General features: G+C 44.8%; 1 protein-coding gene across 3 annotated transcripts in view; it reads left to right on the top strand.

Annotated features, from left to right (window-relative positions):
• plcb1l (phospholipase C beta 1-like) overlaps positions 1-15,189 on the top strand; it is a 113,360-nt gene that overhangs the window by 67,942 nt on the left and 30,229 nt on the right. For all 3 annotated transcript variants that reach the window (XR_003982468.1, XM_030405813.1, XM_030405812.1), the window contains exons 7-13: positions 252-327; positions 2,149-2,249; positions 2,988-3,154; positions 8,624-8,770; positions 10,030-10,187; positions 13,036-13,118; positions 13,370-13,454. Coding sequence is in view for 2 of the 3 variants with exons in the window: in XM_030405813.1 (XP_030261673.1) it covers positions 252-327; positions 2,149-2,249; positions 2,988-3,154; positions 8,624-8,770; positions 10,030-10,187; positions 13,036-13,118; positions 13,370-13,454 (817 nt within the window). In the remaining variant the exon portion in view is untranslated. The remainder of the gene's footprint in view (positions 1-251; positions 328-2,148; positions 2,250-2,987; positions 3,155-8,623; positions 8,771-10,029; positions 10,188-13,035; positions 13,119-13,369; positions 13,455-15,189) is intronic.

Below are 15,189 nucleotides of genomic sequence, written 5' to 3'. Positions count from 1 at the left end.
GTTTGTCTCATTTGCGTCTTTCAATCTGCAAGTTTGTTGTTACGTTCCTCTAAACTCCCTCTTCAGTTTCCGTTTCGTCGTTCTATCCTTTTCATCGTTTGCTGCTGCTACAGCAGAACTTTTCGATAAGTACGAACTGAAAGCGGTGATCAATTCTTCAAATCGAAGTGGGGGATCAAGAGTGAAATCGTCTCTGTCTGTGTGGCATTTTCAGGGATTACTCATAAGGGTGTGTTTTTGTGTCCCCGCAGTATCTTCAGGATGTTCTCGTCAGACAGGAAGCGAGTGGAGACGGCCCTGGAAAACTGTAACCTCCCTTCTGGCAGAGTGAGACACCAAAACACTGAAGCTTCCCTCTTTCTTCTGCCATGCTGTCTCCTCATGTCTCCCCCTCTGTCTCTGAACCTGCTGTCCCTTCTTCTCAGCTACTCTTTCTTATCTTCATCTCCGAGCTCTTTCTTCTTCTTCCTCTTCTTCTTCATCCATCCAATCTTCAGTCTGCCCTCTCACCATTCGGCTTGTCCTTTATTCTCCAGAAACGGCAGCTGATTGATGCTTTGCTCATTTGTGTGGAGTCGTATTTTCCGGATGTCTGCATGACTTCCCACTCAGAACTGATTTAGCCTTGGTTGTAATGAAACAAATAGACCCAGTGGGAGCAATAGAGATGACAAAAAAGCTGTTTTATCTTTACCTCTCTTCGGATATCTCTGGAGAGAAGCGGCCCCCTCATGCATTGAGGTGTAAACACTCCCCCCCAAAACACAGCAAACAAGTTCTGCACTCCAGCAGTGGCAAGCAATTTGCATGTAAGGAAGTGGGAAAAAGGGCTATTTAACGCAGCTCTGAACATATGCCGAAACATATGCACACACAGACACGGCGTATAGCAAACGCAGGCAGACACACACACACACACAGAACAAACTATACATAATTAGCACAGGGAGCAGGAGCGGGAGGTAAGAATGTGTTGCCGTTTGAAGGTCTGGTGGGATTTGCTGTTGTTCCAGCACGCAAGTAATTACAGCTAAACGATAGTGCTGTTAATCCCTCAAACACACACACACACTTCACACAAACACACACAAAAGCGCATTCACTACGCAGCTCCCGCAAACCAAGGTCTTCGGAATGAGTCACCGAGTTTTTTCGGCTGGGCTTGACCTGCATCCCCCTCCCTCGTGCATCCTGCCTCATCTTCTTTCCCCCCCCCCCCCTTGCTGTTTGGTTCTGCTCTGTTTCTCGCTGGCACGGTGCTGCTGCCTTCTGCTTGGCGCGCTGTGTCTTTATCAGACCTGTTTGGCTCTGATAGCTCTATAAGGAGCCCTCGTGGCCACGGCTCCTTTTTTTTTTTTTTTTTTTTGTTAAAGTCTTAGGTGCAAATTGCAGGCAGTCATCTTTTGTTAATGATTTCCTCGTGAAATGTATGCTTAGTGTAATCGCTTCCAGAGGGAGATTAGAAGTCGGGATCAGCTATAGAATAATGAGGGGCATGAAAGACGGTGTTGCTCATGGGCACATCGGCACAACTTTTTTCCCTCTTTCCGATTTTCTTGTGCAAAGTATTTTCTGGAGGTACAGGCCTGCTGTATGAGTCACAGGATGGAGTGTCATACGCTGCACAGATTACAAAGCACTTTATGACAGACTGATGACTTGAGGACTATACAGATTAATTGGACTTAGCTTGTGCACATAAACAGATAAAAGATGTGCAGGTATGATTATTTGCTTATCCAACTTAAAAAGTAGGAATCACACTGTGTTGAAGGCATCACCCACAGATCAGAGGCAGACTATATATGATTCGTAATGTAATGTATATATAATTCTGCACCGGTTTAAAACCCACCATAGACATTGCTTTGCACACTGGTTGTATTTTGAGAAGTTTTTCCCTTCTTGCAACAGCTCACAAGTATGAAAGAATCATAGCGGCTTCTCATTTGTTGTTTCACGGCTGATTTAGGATGATAAATCAAAATGTTCTTGCGTGCAAACTCTACATATATGTTGTGAAGTTCAAAAACAACTGATGATAACCTAAAGATGCTTCAGATCTTCCACAGTGTCCACCACCTGCTGCCCCAGGATTTGCACCTACAGTGAGTTTATATGTGACCGTGTTGCTGTTCTCTGCCGCAGAATGACTCCATCCCCCAGGAGGATTTCACTCCGGAGGTCTACAGCATGTTTCTGAGCAACATCTGCACCCGATCTGAGCTGGACCACATCTTCTCCGACGTGTAAGAAACCGTGTTTCCCTCCGTGTGTTTGCCTATCAGGAAGGAATCATCTTTTTCAAACCACACAACAACACAGTAATTCACAGTTTGGAAGAAATGTTGAAACAATGTGAGAGTTTTTTGTTTTTTTTCCCCCCCAGCCATCTGTTGCTCACTTCAGTCAGGCAGCTTGATAATGGCTGCCAACATCGGCTTTGTAGGTTCAAGACACCTGCTTTTTACCCATTAGGGTCGTCATAATCAGATAATTAGTACAGGAATGTGTGTGTAATGGTTGTGACTCCTCGATCCCGGCTGCGTGGCTCCTGCTGCTGCCGCCCGTCGGCCCCCCAGAGGAGCTCAGACCATCAGCCGAGGCAGCGCGGCAGCATGACCGAGGCCACACCAAGTCATAGATCTTAATCACAGTTAAGTGAGATGGCACGAGAGCCAGGAGGATATGGAGATGATAATTCAGCGGAACAGGCTTAGATATGAAAGGCGTTTTAATCAAATCTCGTAATTTACTCAACACAACATTTAATCCTCTGCTCCTTTGCGCTTCTGTTTCTCTCCCTCTCCACATCTCTTTGCCGGCGCTTTAATTACCGCTTCTCCTCCTCCTCCTCCTCCCCTTCAACATCTCCCCCTTTAGTTTTCATTTTCTCATATTTTCACTTTTGAATTCAGCTCTCGTGCCCACATCTCGCTTCGTAACCCCCCCCCCTCGGCTTGTTGTTTCTTCTCCTCTCTCCTCAGGGGGGCTAAGAGTCGTCCATACCTCACGGCGGAGCAGATGACGGAGTTCATTAACAATAAACAGCGAGACCCTCGCCTGAACGAGATACTCTACCCTCCTCTCAAACCAGAGCAGGTCCAGTTGCTGGTGGACAAATATGAACCCAATGCTTCGCTGGCACAGAAAGGTCAGTGGCTCAAATGTCTGCGAGGACAAGCGCCGGGTTCACCGTCCCGCTTTTATGTACGCGTAAACACACACGAGGAACATTCGAGCTTGACAGATGAGCTTTTCATACGTTAAACAAGATGCACAAAATGCAGACGAGCAGACGTGCAGTTTTGGGGGTTTGTTTGGAAAAACCTTGTGGAGACGACAAAAACACTTTAACAGAACTGACCCAGACGTACCCTGCCTGCAGCCCCCACCACCAGTACATTTGGCAGGGCTGTTGTCATGGCATTGCTCAGAAAGTGAGGGGACATGGTGGGGTGCCAAGGAGAGGAATGTTAGTAGTCTGTAAATAACACACACACACACACACACACACACACACAAGTTTCACCCACTCCAAACACTGCCAAGCTTAACGGATATTCCCTGCCATTTTATTTACAAGAATGGGATTACTGAGAAGAATCCCTGAGTGGAGAGCGAGAGAGAGGAAGTGAAAAAGACGGAGCGAGAGAAAAGGTTGCGTGCGTGTGTGTTTGTGCTTGAGGAGAGCTTGAACAAATAGCAAGTGGCAAGTTGACTGCAGCGGAGATCTTATGTGGTGGCTGTTCACACGAAAGCTGCTCTTTAATGAAAATTCGGGAAAAAAAAAACTCCTTTTCGCTTTTACCGGAGGGTTTATTACTCGTGGCTCTCTGTTTGTGTTTTTCCCCTCGTGTGTCACGTTATTCATCAAAAATGCGCTGGAAAAACATGGAACAGTAGAAAGCAGCAGATGGTTCACATCGTCAGGCAACATCCAGAAGACATTGAAACATGTTTTCAAAAAGTCTGAATAACATTCTGAATTGGACACGTCATTTTTTTCTGACGCTCATCACAGAGGTCTCTCTATTGAATTCAGCGCCGACTGAAGGATCTTCAAGCGCTGCTCTAACAGACGTGAATTTAAAAGTATTAGCCAACGTCCTTAACCCCAACACGCTGCGTGGCATCGCGCCTGAAGAGGGGAAGGATATAAGCGCGTCCACCTGGAAGCGCACACGTGTGAAAGTTAATAAACAGGCAGTTTTAGGCGGAGTCGGAGTAGCACGCCATAACTCAATAACAGCCAAGGTGGATGAGTGTAGGAGATCCAACACTCCTGGACGTGTTCAGCTTTCATGTGGTCTGAAGTGTCGGCGGACGCAGAGCTGCCAAAACGTCCCACTTCAGATATCAGCCACCGAGGTCGGGCATGTGCCAATTCAAATATCTCTGCTGGAAAGCGTTTGATACGAGGCTGCCAAAGTGGGTGACTTTCCTTATGTCATGTTCTGTTTAATCTCAGACTATTTTGATGACCTCATAAAAGAATGTTAGAGATACTTCACTCCATGTATAATTGAGTGGGTTACATCATAGGTGTGAATGTTCGCGGGCCACACGTTCCGAGCTTTCTGACACATAGCTTTAAGACACGGAACATCCTGAATCTGGCAAACATCACGGACATGACTCGACCGCGCACAGATGTCTCGGAGCTGGACGGCAACGTCGACGCTGCGCCTCAATTCGTGGCTGGTTAGCTGTATTTTTTGTGGTTTAGGTGTTAGCACAGGGTTAAAACTGCTATATTTGTTGTTATACAAAAGCATTTATTTGTTAGTGAGACAGATTTTACACACAATGAGTGTCTTTTCCAGTTTTTGGTATAATAATTTTCTTGGCCTCCCTCAACCGTGTCTCCTAACTTATTAATGTGATGTCCACTCACACTTTAATGCAGGAGAGAGATGTTGCAGCGGCGACTTAACTCTTTAACTAATCATTTTGTGTTTGCTGCAGCCTCTGATGTCTCACTGCTGCAGAATCCTTCATTTCCACATTGCGATGCATCTTAGAATCAAGTCATTTCCACACCTTGAGTGTATATTTACCCAGTGTCAGTTTATTTCCTTCTTCCTGGCCCAGAAAGCACCAAACACTGTGATAAAGGGCTGCAGTCAGGACCACTCCTACTGTAAATGTTGCTCTTATCTCTGGACCCGAGTTAAAGTCGACGATCTGTGTGGACTAATATTTAAACAAATCAGACTCGCTGATTACATGACACGTCTTCAGTTTCTCAAGCGGCAACAAAGAGGCGATCTTTAGATTTTAAATCTGCATACAGTTGTTTATCAAACACTTTTAAGTCTTAAAGATGTGTACTAAAGAAGTTAAGAGCGTGGGTGAATATATTTAAAAGTATTTTGAGAGGAACATTCGGTCTTCGGGCTGTTATTAAATAGAGAGCCTGTTTTAAAATTAAAAAATGCTAATCTATGGGGCCAGAAGCAGCTGTTTATCTGAAAACGTATTCAGTGTAACATTATTATGCCGATCACATTTGCAGGTTTATTGCTAATCACATTGAACTACATTGACCTCAACTGACTCGAGCGGAGCACGAGTGCCTCGTCAATAAACCCTCCTGAGCAGAGTGCCTTCTGCTTTTTCTCCCAAACGTGGAGCAAAATTAACGATAGGTGCCCAAATAATTCTCTAAACCGCGTTGTGACATCCCCGTTCGACCCCCTTGTGTTTGACTCTGATCACAGCGATGTGCTCGTGGTGTGTTGTGGTGGTTTCAGCCTGTCCCCGGCTCTCTGGAAGCGTGCCCTTCTCCGTCCCAGTGACAGATTTCCCCATGTGAAGTATTTATCTAGCCGGAGGAAGTGTTGCCATCTGCTCTGCAGAGGGGTCCAGAGCGCCGCATGCTACCTTCACACACACACACACACACTTTTTCCTCTCTCAAGGACACTCAGATGTGCACAGAGAAATCAACATTGGTTGGTTTTGTGCATGACAAGCGTGTGCTTTTACCGTAGCTTGCGCTGGAGAAAAGCATCATGTGGATGCGTGTACACAGCCAGTCTGCATAAATGCACCCGCTTTAATTGGAGACAGTGGATAGGTTGCCTCAGGTCCGCCTCAAAATAGCCTGTGTAATCTAGTTACTTTCATTTTCTTCTCTGCTTACTCTCTTTGTCGCACTCTCCCTTCCCTCTGCCTCCAGTGTGTCGTACCTCTCGTTCGTCTCTCCGGTGCTCTGTCATTGTCTTTGACTACTTCAGTCTGCGCTCGCTCAAACGGTCCCACATTGTTTGAATGCAGATGAATAAAATGCTAAATGAAACAAGACACTTGCAGTCTCTTACATCCAGAGTGGGTGGCGGCGTATCATCGCATATTCATCTTCTGTGATTGTAGAGAGGAAGCTCTTTGTCAGATTCAGCCGGTTTGTGTCCACCCTCGTCTCACAGGTTATCATTAAATTGAGAATACATTTACACTGCCATTTCCTCTCAGCTCAACAGAGTCCTTGAGTTCTTTTTTTTTTTTTTTTTTTTTTTTATAGCCTTTTATACTTTCATACTAGAGCTTCCTTTACTTTCTGATCCAACTTCGCCCCTTCAAGCGTCACCTTTTGAATAACACCTGTAGGCTCTCACTCAGGTGCACCTCTAATCCCAGCCATGTTAACACCGTTTCTCCCTGTTTGACCTTACAAATGTCTCGGGAACTGGGGAAACTCTGCGTCTGTGTCTGTGCGAGTGTGATCGGGCGCGGTGGTTAGGACCTCGCCTGGCACGGGGAGGTCCTGGCAGTCAGCGGGGAGTAAGACGCTGAGTGCGACTGGGCTCACATGTCACAGACAGCAGCCATCCTTAATTAGTCCAGCAACTCTGCAGAGGGCGGCACCGCATTAATTAGCATAAAGTGGCCGGAGGGACCTGCTGCACCCGTCGAGCTTGCATCATTTAGCATATTTAGCATAACCTGAAGTGAGTGTGTGTGGGTGTGTGTGTGTGTGTGTGTGTGTGTGGAGGAGGTAGTGAGCGTTATGGTTGTGCCTTGGGCGCTTGTTATGCTTTGTACAAAATTGAATCCATGCAGGTGAGGTGTGTGATGTGTATGGTAATGCGTATGGAGATTTTTAATCTCGTGTCTGGATGACTGGAGATGTGAGCTTTTTCTTCTTCCGCTGCTTATGACTTATTTATTATTCGGGATCTCGGGCACGTTCAGTGAAGACATGAGCTCGGCGATGACAGCTAAAAGGCAAAAGCTTGCCGCAAGTGACCTTGACAAACAATCAAAAACACGGATAGAACGACGTCGATGGCGGGTACGCTTTGGCGGATCCCTATGTGACGTATTAGATCTTATAAGATGGAAGAAAATCACTTGTGCGTCGTAGAATATGTGAGAACACAGGAGATTTTCCATGCGTTCATCCACCTAGACACCTTTAATATTTCTAATGAAGGCTAATCACTGACGGTACACACCCACAGTAGAATAGAAGAAAGCGAAACACTGAGGCTCAGGCTTTAAGGATTAACTACAAAGGCTTTCAGCAAACAGTGAATCAGGATTCTGGTTAAATTAAACTACTAATGTAATCTCAGTGCTATTTAGTGATTATGGACCTTTTTTGTCCTTCTACTGCTGGTTTGAAGACACCTGTGGTATAGTAAACACAGACGTACACTAACAAGGCTGTCATTAGTGATAAAAGGTTTTTTGATTGCAAAATGACTCACAGTTAGTGGGAATGATTATTTGCATAATTTTGCATGCATCACAATTTGGATTTTTACCCCCAAAACATTTTTTTAAATCACGATGATGTGACATTTGTTGGGTCTGCACAAACAAACACATTTTCAAACCGATTACCTAAAAATTACCAATCTGGCCTTTAAGTGGAGTTTTTTCATGTTCTCCCTGTGTGTCTGCGTTGATCCTCGCTTAGTACTTTGGCTTACTCCCACAATCCAAAAACATGCAAAAACCAGTTATCCAAAATGTTTTAACTAGCAGCTTATCCAGGGTGTACCTGGTCGTTGCCCAGTGACAGCTGGGATCAGCTCCAGCCCCCCGTGACCCTGAAAAGGAGAAGATGTTTCAGATGATGGATGGATGGATATCAGCCGGAGTAACTGCTGCTAACTGTAGCTCCTCATAGTTTGTTAGCTAATATAAGAACAGGAGTTTTGGACCGGGACAGGCAGGGGCTAGCTGGTTAGCATGTCTGCTAGTCAAACTGTCATTTCTGCACATTCTGTTGATATTGTCAGTTAATTTTCAATTAAAATTCTTACACACTGCAGCAAAGACTGTAGATAATCTTTAAAAACAGCAGGGCTACGTCGTTCCTAGAAGACACCAGTCAAACAAGAGTAAGTCTACATAGTGAGAATTTGTGGCAGCAGGAAGTATATGGTATCAATTCAAATTCAAATTGTATATAGATTTTAGTCAAAAAATGGGCTCTGTAGTAGAGGAACGACCTTTCAGGCTTCGGCTACAGAGACAACACATGTCATCGGATGAATTCATCATCGGTTTTAATCTTTTCATGGAAGTTTTGAGTGTGCAGGTTTCTGTCAGGACCAATAAAAAAAGGTTTACAATAATGACGGAGAATTTCTGTGTTGTGTTTGTGCAGGTCAGATCTCGGTGGAAGGCTTCGCCAGGTACCTGAACGGAGAAGAGAACAGCATCATCCCACCTGAGAAGCTGGACCAGAGTGAAGACATGACCTTTCCCCTCTCCCACTATTTCATCAACTCCTCACACAACACATACCTCACAGGTACGCACACACACATCGAGGCGGCGCGTCTCTCCTGTCTGTTTTGCTCCCACTCCGCTCGATTTGACTCCTGACTGATAGCACACGGGCATCCTTTCTTCTTTTACACATGACCAGATCACTCGTTCGTTTAGGAATATAATTATGGCTGCACCGCTGAACACAGCCCGGTTTATACCTCGCGGGTCGGTCAATCAAACGCGCCGGTGCATGCGAGGCCCCCTTTGCTGCTGTTACCTCTTCAAGAGGTTATCCAATCAAGTCGTGCCATGAGACTCTATTCATTGATATTCATGAGTTAAATATTTCTTTAGACTGGTAGTCACAGTAACTGGCTCCTGGCAGTGCACAAGCATGGCAGACACAATACAGAGGCCATTTTCTCTTCAGTGGTTATTAGAATTCATCTATTCAAATCTATTCTGGGGGGAACTGGAGAGCATTGAATCTTTCAAGTAGATCACATTTCTCCAGCGATGGGAAAAAAAAAAAAAAAAAGAAGGAATTTCTGTAATAGGCCAAACTCACGGCCTGCGAAATGAAGAAAATGAGAAAAACAAACAACAGGTCCTCGATTCGCTCCTCGTGGACGCTGGTTTTCTTTATGTGTTTTCGGAGTGACACACTGTGATATTGTTACTGGAAACAGAGTGGTGCTACAGCAGAAGCCAATTTATGTTTCACAACTTCACCCAAACGATCCGCACAAGATCATCAGACTGACAGCAGGTCGCAGCGAGTTCTCTCGTCTCGCGTCGATGTGTTCCCATCCTATCGATACGGGAGGAATTAATGCAGCGTTTTACGTAACGCAACACATGAATTCGCTCAGTGCAGACAGTGTTTGGTTTGGTCCACGAGATCAGAATAAGAAAGCAAAAAAAAAGAGTGTGAGGAATAATGAGAACTGGCATGAAAAGAAGGGAAGAAGTGAATGATTCCACCTGAAGTGAGAACACAGATCTGCCTCTCGCTTTGACACAGTTCCCACCGCGTTACGGGCAAAAAGCGTGCTGCTAATGTGAAGAGATAATTGCTTCGCTAATGGTGACAGGGCGATGACATTTGCCTGCTTCAGATAACGACAATTCTATTGTTTTCACCGCATGCTAGCAACTAATGCGGTTAATGAGCTCTCGAAACGTGGGAGGACACGCTTTCATAGGTTTTTTCGTGGCACTTTTGGGATCAACGTAACACTTACATGAAGTGGTGTTTGTTTGTTTGTGTGTGTGTGTGTGTGTGTGTGTTTGCTCCAGCCGGCCAGCTCGCGGGGAACTCCTCCGTCGAGATGTACAAGCAGGTTCTCCTGTCGGGGTGCCGCTGCATCGAACTGGACTGCTGGAAGGGTCGCACCACAGAAGAAGAGCCCGTCATCACTCACGGCTTCACCATGACGACTGAAATCTCTTTCAAGGTAACACAAGGAGAGCGGAGTGACAGGGATGTAGGCTGGGGGGTGCGGATGTGGGGAGGTGGTGGTGGTGGTGGTGGTGGTTGGGGAGTGTATTTTAATGGCTTTGTCTGCAGACACAAAGAGGGGGGTTCTGGGTAAACAGACCTCTCCGACAGATGATGTAATCCACATGTTGTACAGGCGATACACTCACTGCATCAAACAGTGATTGGTATTTGGGCAGGGCCAACACCCGACACGAGCCTGTGTATTAGCTACTGTGTGTTTACAGGCGGCGTATTATTTCCGGGCCTCGTCTTTACTCACAGTTAATTCTATTTTGTAAACATGATATTGAGATTATGCACACTTTAGGGTTACTGGCAGCCACCTATGTGAACATCTGCATCTTCAAACATATGCAGTCATGGAAAAGCTTGTTTCAGGCTCGATAAAATAAAAGCAAATTGAAAGAGAAAGGTCCGGTGTCTTAAATGCATTGAACTTCATTTTCATCTTTTGTTGCTGTAGGTGGTTAATCTCATGTATTGTTTGTAATCCTTAAAATCCCCCCTCTGGTTGCTTTGATGACACTGGTACATTACTCCTCGAGCAGCTAATATGTCACAAATGCAATAAAAGAACAAGTGACATATGTGTTTACAGTGCAGCCTAACAAAGTCAGCTTGTTTTAATAAAGAAGTCAGTCAGTATGATTGCAAACACAAATGAGTTCATGCTGCACACCGAACAGCAGCGCACAGCAAAGTAGCATTTTGTGTAATGTTTCACTAAAAAAGCCACCCGGAGTTTTGTTGTTAAGTGCTTTTAATGTGAAGCAGCGGTAGAAGATGCGGTTTCTTTTGCATTAGCAGTGTCTTAAAGTGTATTCACGCTCCTCAGGTGGCCTCTTATCCGGAGCTTTTAAGTCGTTCTTCCAACTTTTAATTTTTAACACAGACGCCTCAAGTGATTTTGTCCAAGACTTGTACATAACGTTTCCTTAAAGCACTAAAATATTGCTTTGTGCAGAAGCAAAAGCTTGTAAATAACTAATCTGGGTCAATCTGAGCAAAAAATGTATATGCAATACCTCAATTAATAAAAAGCCTAACATTTGCTTTTTGTCTGCCATGTTTCTGCTCAGTTGGCAAGTCTTGTACCAAAATCTTGTATCAGAAATAGAGTTTTAGTTTCATAAAGATTTTAAGGATTATAACTTGAATTATTTTATACAGCAGGGAATAAAACACACAGATGGGAAAACAGTCAGACGCAGAAGATAAAAGTAAGCGGAGGAAACAGCGAGTTGGATAAGAAGGGAAAATGGGAAACACGAAAAGTGGGGCATGCATGCGGCAGATGGCAAATCGTAAGAGACAGGGACACACTGAATGGCCTTAAACTGAAGCGCTAAGGGGCGCTTAATTGAAGTCTCTAAAGATGACAAGACAAAGGGGAAAAAAACACACATTTATTGGAAGAGAAGGGTGTGAAAGGACAGAATAGGTGTCAGGAGAGAGGGAGAGAAAAGAGAGAGGAGGGCCCACTGATTGATAGAGGAAATTTAGATCCAATGAGAGCAACAAAAGAAGTGGAACAAGCTTGATTGAATCAGCTGGAGAGCGAAACACAAAAAGAGAAGAGTCGTGAAAGAGAGGGCTGCAGATGGAGAGGGTTGAGTTACAGATAAAGATTTTTTATAGAAGGAGATGGGAGCAAATGGAAATGAAGGCATTAACGGAGCCGTCGCTCAGTCGTTAATGATGCTGTAATTTGCTCAGGCGGTCGGTGGTTAGAAATCTGATATCAGAAGTTGAGCTTTCATCGCTTGAGCTGAGCGGTGACACCACTTCCTGCCTCAGCTCTGTATGCATATCCACAATATGTGAGCACGTACGCATATACGTTTATATTACACTGTTAATGGGATCTGATACACAGCCGCATAATTCTCCCAGGATCCATAGACTCCATTCACTGAAATGCCATGCGGCCAGACAACATCTTGGAGTCAGAGCAGAGTGTAATTTATTTTTTTCTGCACTACTGAGACACTATCTTTCTGTCTTATCACTCTTGCTTTCTCCTGCGGTTATTGATTTCAACTGGTTCGGGCTTGTTCGCAGGCATTCTAGGGAAATGTAGACAATGTCATGTCACTGTGAAAGGATCCTGGCTGCTATATGAGCCGGAGCTGGTTTTGGAAATGCTTTATTGTCCCAGTGACAACAAATTATCACATAAAACCAACGCCGACTTTCATTGTTAGTCGTCCCCAGTTGTGTGTATTCAACATAATTAGGGCTGCAGCTAATAATTACTCCCATAATAAATCATTTAGGGTGTAACGTGTGAAATAAATGTGAAATAATGCTCATTATAATTTCCCAGGGCCCAAGGTGACGTCTTCAAATTGCTTCTTTTGTCCAACAAACAGTCTAAAACCCAAAGATATATACATGTTGCATATAAGAAACTGGAACCGGAGAATGCTTGAAATGTCAAATGTTTGTTTATATCCATAGCTAGTAACAAAAGTCGGCTATTAAAGGTGCAGTATGTAAGAATTAGGGTTTAAAACATTCAAAAACTAGCAACCGAATGTGGAGAAACAACGGTTTTCATGTTATTTCATAGACATCTATGTGTTGTGTTACAAGGATATCCACTGAAGTTAGCATGTTAGCCACATAGCACCTAGCCACATTCCTCCTGGTGATAAGTTGCCCCTAATTGTTTCAGTGTGACAGGTAGTCAATCCTTACAAACTGCACCTTTTACGTCTTTCAATCGGCAAATCTATTAATCGACTGCTGGTTGCAGCTCCGAACGTGATCGTTTATTCTTTTTCTCGCTGTGTTTTTAGGAGGTGATCGAGGCCATAGCGGAGTGTGCCTTCAAGACCTCGCCCTTCCCCATCATCCTGTCTTTTGAGAACCACGTGGACTCGTAAGCCATTTCAAATCGAGAGTGCAGAGCTCGCAGTCTGACTGTCGACCTTATCGATCAGTGCTCACGTCAATAGGCTCTACCAATCAGTCATGTTGAAAGCTCCCATTGGTAGTTGTGTCCTTCAGTGGCTCAGAGGGGGCGTTCCTAGGAAATAAAACATACATATTCAGTGTTTGATCGATGACAGAGGAAACGTTTACGATGTGTGTGTCTGTGTTTGTTTTTTTGGTGTGTGCGACCACTCCCAGACCGAAGCAGCAGGCTAAGATGGCAGAGTACTGCCGGTCAATATTTGGAGACGCATTACTGACAGAACCTCTGGAGAAATATCTTGTGAGTACATGAAACACACACACACACACACACACACATGCTCACACTCTCTTTGGCTCTCTCACTTTCCAATGCGCGCACACACACAGATTTGTATGACACGGCCTGCAGCGAGGGATTCAGCAGATATTATCACACAGATGAGTGCACCGTGAGGAGTGTCCTTGAACGCTGCTGCCCAGCACGCTGCCCATACAGATGTACATTCAGGAGGCAAAAAAAAGCCAAGACTTAGTGGAGTCAGAATAGATACTCTGTCTTTTGTGCACAGACACTACTATTCCTCTCTATTAATGTCACTTTTTGTTCGCCCTCCATCTGTCTCGGAAACAGCAACTTATCGACGCGCCCTCTCGCGCTTGGCAGGGAAGCGTTGTCGCTGTTTTCCTCTTCCTGTCTCTTCAGGCACGCTCTGAAAATGGCCTCTTCGTTCCAGTTTTTGGTCTCCTTTTTCGATCACAGACACCGAACATACGTACCTGTGGCCACTGAAGTGCCATGGAAGACAACTTTTAATGATTCCTCCCACAAGTCATTGTTCATTCCCCTGCATCACCTCCCTGTTATCACGGGGGGAGACGGCGAGCGACAGCCGTGTAAGATTAAACCGAAGTGTTTTACGCTGTAATCTAAACGCAGCTTTTCTTGGCAGCCCTTTATCTGTCTCTCCTCTGTTGCCATGGCTACCAGTCAAAAGCTTGCTTTGTCTCTTTGTGGCCAAACTCTGTGTTTTTCTTTTTTTCCCCCCAAGGCGTCTTTGTGTGTAATGACGCAGGCAAATGTCGACACTTGTCGCAGCAAACTCTCACGCACCTCTCGTGGTCCCACTGATGAAAAACATGGCCCGTGAACGATCCGGCACACATATGTACTTTAAACACGGCACTTACTCCTTGTGTGTTATTCACCAGGGATGTCTGGTCCCTGTTGGTGTAACACCACAGAGCAGCTCAAGTTCCCAGCAGCTTTCTGACTGGATTTGACATTGAAGTATTATCAGCCTTTTTTTCGAATGGAGTGGCAGAGGGAAGGAGAAGGAGAGAGATATGAGGAGACAGACACCAAGGGAGAAGTTAGAGGGAGAGAGGAAGAGAGGGAGAAAGAGCTGGTAAGGAATCAGATTTCTACCACTGAGCATGTAATAACTGGGAAAGGTGAGTGCAATGACAACCACTCCCCTCTGGCTCGGAGACAGCCGTGTATACAGCGCATCGAATGGGATATCGGCCCCGTCAGTCCATAGGGACAGGGCCAGATAGGCTAATATAGATAGATTGGTTCCAGCTGAGCCTAAGGTGAGAATAAAGAGGATTACAGTGTTCTCAGAAATATAAGCTCCTCTTGCCTCTCCACTCCATGGAAGTGTCATTCATGGTGAATAGGAGAGCTGGTTCCAATGTTTGTTTTCAGTTTTTTTCCCCCCCCCAAATTAAACTGTTAACAGTCTGCTCTGTAACAGAAATAGATAGCTTAAATGACTTTAAAATTGGATTCAACATGTCTTCATGTTTTTTTTATGGCTCTCATCATTGCCCTCATTATGCTGACGAAGGCTGTGCTGCCAAAACGTTTTCATTAAAACTACAGTTAAAAAATTGTCGAGAAATAAAGCATATTTTCTTGCAGTTTTTTTTTTTCTTAAATCTTGTTGAGGCTTAGTTTTTAAGCTGCGGACGGAGCAGAATTGGCGAAGCGAGATGTACTCGCAGGCGGGATTGAGAGTAATGTGGGCAGA

This window comes from Sparus aurata, chromosome 22 (assembly GCF_900880675.1).
Source record: "Sparus aurata chromosome 22, fSpaAur1.1, whole genome shotgun sequence".
Taxonomy (NCBI): Eukaryota; Metazoa; Chordata; class Actinopteri; order Spariformes; family Sparidae; genus Sparus; species Sparus aurata.
This window is presented reverse-complemented; position numbering and strand designations above follow the sequence as displayed.